Raw genomic sequence first — 6,466 nt, forward strand, 5'->3', positions numbered from 1 at the left:
GTTCTATCAGTGTACACTATATACAGTAGATGGGTGGATGACGTGTTCTATCAGTGTACAGTATATACAGTAGATGGGTGGATGACGTGTTCTATCAGTGTACACTATATACAGTAGATGGGTGGATGACAAATTCTATCAGTGTACACTAGTACACTATATACAGTAGATGGGTGGATGACAAATTCTATCAGTGTACACTAGTACACTATATACAGTAGATGGGTGGATGAAAAAGTCTACAGTGTACAGGCTTACTTGCGGGTTATATGTAGTAACATCAATATGCTGTATAAACACAGTATAATTCAAGGATTTAAAATACAGGTATTGTTTTTAACGAAGCACTTGAAAACTTCTCCCAGCATCCTCACAAATACTTACCTTGAATACTATCCGGAAGTCCCTGATGTTGGTGCTGTGGGCCAACCTCTCCCACTTACTGAGCATGTCCGATAGTCGTTCCTCAGGATACATGTTCCTCTCTACAAGCACATAAACAAGGGAGGTACTCAGGATGAAAATACAGCAACAGGGTTTGAATACCAGATAAGACAATGCTGCACAATGTTTTTCTATTGTTTTACAGCTTACTGATGATTTCAGTCATTGGGGCCAAATATGCTCCAAAAGTAAATAGACAAGGGAGTTAATCAGGGCCAACAAACATCAACAGTTTGAAAGGCTCAGAACCCCTGAATAAAGGGAGATAATCCAGGTGAAAAAAATACATCACCAAGGTTTGAATTCCAGATAAAAAATGCTCACCAAATACACAGAGACCTGGGTAAAGAACACCAGCAGGGTTTGGACCTCGGGTAACTATGTCAATGCTTCACAAATAAACAGACCAGAGAGGGCATGAGGTCAACACTTGAACCATCAAATTGTCAAAACTTGAGACAATATCACAGGGTTATTTATTTACTCACCAGAACCTCCTACATACTCGTAAAGTGAGAAACACTCGGCATCAGACCGCATTCCTATTTTGGCTTTGACTACTTTTATCAACTGAAAATATGAACATGAAACACTGTTAAAGGAATCCTTTCCTTTATATTAATAAATCAAAAAACATATATCTCAACATTGTACAGAGTGGAACTTCGGTGATCAAAATCTGTGATTAAGTTGTTCTGGAGCAAAAATCATAAATTAATTGATATCCAGTATATTATGTCAGTTATACTGTGCCTGTACATACACATGTTTAATTCATGACCTAAAATTTGATTGTACCATGAGGTATATATATTTTGATTGAATCTCTCAGTCTTCTTCAGCCAAATACACTCATAAGTTTGTGGAAATGTTTCCCTGAGAGTCACATGACACTGAGGGTGGGTGCCCTAGTCCCTTGTCCCTCTTGAGGGATACACACAGCTACATATTTCAATAGCTTCTGACATTTTGCTAGAAAATGTTATAGGGATGAGGTATTTTTTATCATTGTTTCCAAGGTAGAGTCCTATGGGATCAACAGATACTCACCTCGCTACACGTTGAAGCAGAATCAAATTCTACACTCCGGTGCTCCCCATTCATAAAGTATACTCTCTCATGAACTGGTCGCCTGTTGGGGAAAATATTTTTTTTGGGGTTTTAAATAATCATCTCAACCTTTATTCAACAACACCTTTCTGATAATGATATAGATTTGTGTGAGAAGAGAGAATTGTTTTACTGTTACTAAAACATCTCCCTATGGCAGTAATAGGATAAAAAAATAGCTGGGTTTATTAATTGTCCTGTAACATATAGTCATCAACATTTGTTTGTATTAAAAGGAGTATCAAAATGAAGCTCACCTCTCTGTTAGAGAGTGTATCTCCTTCCTAGAGGGAGGGAACTTTCTTCTTTTCTTCTCCATCGTCCTGGTCAAACACTGCAAGTAGTAACAATCAATATTGAACTTCATTTTCAGTCACTGAATAAATATCCAGTGTAAAAATATCTCCTACCAAATTTTTTACCCAATAGATGTTCTAAGGCTGAAAATATATTAATATTTTTAAACCGAATACATGTTATTATGTTTCATGAATGAAAAATGTCTGAGATAAATCAACTTGAAAGGAGTTTACTTGTATAAGGTAGAAAACAATTATCTGTTGTGGAAGTTCAAAAAATCAGCAGTGGTTTTAACTAGGTACCATTCCTGTTCATACTTAGTCATGTCTGTACTGACCTTGTAACAGAACCTGGCATAGCGACCCTCGTCTGTCGTGGAGTCCAGGGAACATTTGCGTAGGTGACACTGCACATACTTCTGTACACGATTGTTGGTTGGGAACACTGTACTTACAGTGACGACCATCAGTTGCCAATTTCTCCGATTCACCTGACTGTTTGGATCTGTACATGAGATACACCAATATTTCATTTGATTACATTGTTCTTTGTACAATGAGTTCTTGAACTAAGTGGGAAAATTAGTAAACTCAAGACATTGGTTCAATTATCAAACTACATTAATAGGAAAAGTAATGTATATATTTAGTACTGTGTAAAAGATTTAGGAAGACTAAGACAAACACTATGAGAGAGTATTAATATGACTTAGGTAATAGTCAGATCAGTTTAAGACATCATGCATCTGTGTGATATTGACTTAGGACAGAAATAACTGATACAGAAATAATATCAATACATGAAGCATATTACATCTTATTCAAGATCTCCAGAGGACTTTATCAAAATAAAATCTCAACAGGCACAGGGAAAGGATCCATATATCAGAGACTCCCAACAAATTGACCATATAAGGCATTAATCAACTGAGGTAATTCTAAGTAAAATACAGTGCAGGTGAGATGTAACAAATGTGTAGTATATCTGCAATAATATGGTGAGAAATTATTGTCAGTCAAGGGAGCATTGTAGTAAATCTAAATCATACAGATCCTCTTAAAGCATTGTCACTATGTATGACACACTCGTGTTTCTTCACCATACTCAAATTATAACTTATGAAATAAGTAGTTACTTATCAATTAAACCAAAGCTTTGTAAAAGTAGCAAGATAAATTTCAATGAATCAAGTTAGTACAAAAGATCATCCCCACTCACAGAAATATAGCACAAACACACACGTTAATATAGCACACACACCCAACCCAGAAATATAACACCACCCTACCCTGCAGAATTATAAAACACCCCACCCACTCCCATAGAAATAAAAAAAAACACCCACCCTACAGAAATATAGTACAACCCCCCCAACAGAAATATACCCCCCCCCCCCCCCCCAAAAAAAAAAAACACCCCCCCCCCAAAAAAAAAAAAACACCCCCCCCAAAAAAAAAACCCCCCCCCCCCCCCCAAAAAAAAACCCCCCCCCCCAAAAAAAAACCCCCCCCCCCCCCCCCCAAACACACAATATCCCAACCCCAACACACAGAAATAGGTACCACATAAGTTTTATGATATGTCATAGCAGCAGATCATACAATGAACAAGCAGTTTAATAGCTGTCTCAACAAGGAAGTGAGGTTTAGACAGATACTGGGGGCTAGTCTGCAGCTGAAATCTGACTAATTGTAGTAAAATTAACCAGTGCCTTAAGGATCTCTGTTCCACTGCCGTGTGGTTTTCCTTATATACAGTATAACCTCCCCTTAACTTCCTTAAGGATCCCTGTTCCACTACCGTGTGGTTTTCCTTATATACAATAACCTTCCCTTAACTTCCTTAAGGATCCCTGTTCCACTACCGTGTGGTTTTCCTTATATACAGTAACCTTCCCTTAACTTCCTTAAGGATCCCTGTTCCACTGCTGTGTGGTTTTCCTTATATACAGTAGCCTCCCCTTGATTTTGTTTCAGATATAATTGTAGCACAGTTGGATCAGGACACTTTTATTGACAAAGTAACTCAGTCAGTTGGAGCAACAGTATAACAAACTGAAGTCCAGGGTTCGAATCCCCATCTTACCCCATTGAATTTTATAACACAGAACAATGTTTTTTATTTCATTTTGTTTAAAAACATTGTTCTGTGTTATGTCATCTTTATCATATTTTCATAACATTTCTACATGGTAAATTTTTCTTTTCAGAAATGAGTTTTGAAAGCCATAGTCATAAGGGGAAAAAACACTTTCCAATGTATTGTTACAATTTATGGCAGTGGTACGGGCATCCTTAAGCTGACTGATAAAAGGTGTAAAATACAATGGAAATAGTCAAACCTCATTACTGCAAACTAGGAAACTGAAATCATACTTTTGGTCTCAACTGCAAATTTGTTGCATAATTTCGTTGAGATGTAATGAGCACCCTTATCCAGGGTTTGTGATAATGAGTTGAAACTGTATGCAGTTAAAACCAATTAAAATTGTGAAGATCAATAAAATCTTCAGTTGTCTCTTTACTTCCCCTGGTTTTGTCACTGCTGATCTGCGACTATGACATATCCCTTCACCCAAAGTAGTTAGATGTTGATATTGATATCAAAGATGGGTTCAGGCCAAGCCAACTTTTATTTTGTTTTTGTTTTTAAGCACTATTGACATGCAGCTCTTGGTGTAAAGCTTAAAATCCGATACCATATAATATAGCATATAAACATTATGATAAAGTGAAGCTATATCTTTGCATTTTGATACAATTCAAAATCCTATGAACGGCTATTAACTACCAGCAGCAGATGGTTTAATTGTTCATGTGGTATTGAATAGGTCTATTTTTAAACCAAGGGTTCTCATGTGTAACCTTGCCTCAACATATACAGTTGATATATACATCCACACCCATACTTTACCTTTTATATAAATTGGTAAGCTTCATAAATAGAAGGAGGTGATAGTGATAGCAAATAGCTGAGCGGCGCTAAATAAATCTGAAACTCTCTTTTTTTTTTTTATTCCTTATCTTGAAAGTTAAATGTATTTGTGTGATTAAATTCATACAATAAGTTTTCATAGTATAATTTGTTGCAAAATGCTTCTAAGCATCAAAGAGCATCTAAATCAAACCTTTATGAGGCCACAGCATTCCTTCAAAGTAACTGTCGAAACATCTAAATCACCTAAAAGGCTACATACTTGTTCAATACAGTGGTAACAAAAATATACCTTGGTAAACAAAATGTGAAATTCTGTTAATAGTAGCCATGACCTTTGACCTTTGAAGGTAATCTCGTGCATTCCTTTTTTGTGAACTTAACCTTTGATCTTTTTATGCAAAAAGTATTTTCATAAAAATCCTTATATTTTTAACAGCACCAACCCACCAAGTCCTACCTCACCCCTAGTTACAGGAAGGGGAGATATGGTATTGTCTTCATCCTAGTGTAACATGAAGGGGAAATATGTTATTGTCTTCATCCTAGCTATATAGTGTAACAGGAAAGGGAAATATGTCATTGTCTTCACCCTAGTTACAGGAAGGGGAGATATGTTATTGTCTTCACCCTAGTTACAGGAAGGGGATATATGTTATTGTCTTCACCCTAGTTACAGGAAGGGGAGATATGTTATTGTCTTTACCCTAGTTACAGGAAGGGGAGATATGTTATTGTCTTCACCCTAGTTACAGGAAGGGGATATATGGTATTGTCTTTACCCTAGTTATAGGAAGGGGAAATATGCTATTGTCTTCACCCTAGTTACAGGAAGGGGATATATGCTATTGTCTTCACCCTAGTTACAGGAAGGGGATATATGGTATTGTCTTCACCCTTGTTACAGGAAGGGGATATATGGTATTGTCTTTACCCTAGTTACAGGAAGGGGAGAAATGGTATTGTCTTCACCCTAGTTACAGGAAGAGGAGATATGTTATTGTCTTCAACCCAGTTACAGGAAGGGGAGATATATTATTGTCTTCACCCTAGTTACAGGAAGAGGAGATATGTTATTGTCTTCAACCCAGTTACAGGAAGGGGAGATATATTATTGTCTTCACCCTAGTTACAGGAAGAGGAGATATGTTATTGTCTTCAACCCAGTTACAGGAAGGGGAGATATATTATTGTCTTCACCCTAGTTACAGGAAGAGGAGATATGTTATTGTCTTCAACCCAGTTACAGGAAGGGGAGATATATTATTGTCTTCACCCTAGTTACAGTAAAGGGAAATATGTTATTGTCTTCACCCTAGTTACAGGAAGGGGAGATATGTTACTGTCTTCACCCTAGTTACAGGAAAGGAATATATGGTATTGTCTTCACCCTAGTTACAGGAAGAGAGATATGTTATTGTCTTCACCCTAGTTACAAGAAGGGGATATATGGTATTGTCTTCACCCTTGTTACAGGAAGAGGATATATGGTATTGTCTTTACCCTAGTTACAGGAAGGGGAGAAATGGTATTGTCTTCACCCTAGTTACCGGAAGAGGAGATATGTTATTGTCTTCAACCCAGTTACAGGAAGGGGAGATATATTATTGTCTTCACCCTAGTTACAGGAAGAGGAGATATGTTATTGTCTTCAACCCAGTTACAGGAAGGGGAGATA

General features: G+C 37.0%; 1 protein-coding gene across 1 annotated transcript in view; it reads right to left on the bottom strand.

Moving 5' to 3' along the window:
* The window catches only part of LOC110442565 (myosin-I heavy chain-like), a gene marked incomplete in the record, with an annotated part of 108,068 nt that overhangs the window by 10,087 nt on the left and 91,515 nt on the right, over positions 1–6,466 (bottom strand). The window contains 5 exon segments of the mRNA XM_021486232.1: positions 385–485; positions 933–1,014; positions 1,495–1,576; positions 1,812–1,888; positions 2,192–2,358. Of these exon segments, the coding sequence (XP_021341907.1) occupies positions 385–485; positions 933–1,014; positions 1,495–1,576; positions 1,812–1,888; positions 2,192–2,358 (509 nt within the window).

The sequence above is a fragment of the Mizuhopecten yessoensis genome, unplaced genomic scaffold, assembly GCF_002113885.1.
Source record: "Mizuhopecten yessoensis strain PY_sf001 unplaced genomic scaffold, ASM211388v2 scaffold716279, whole genome shotgun sequence".
Taxonomy (NCBI): domain Eukaryota; kingdom Metazoa; phylum Mollusca; class Bivalvia; order Pectinida; family Pectinidae; genus Mizuhopecten; species Mizuhopecten yessoensis.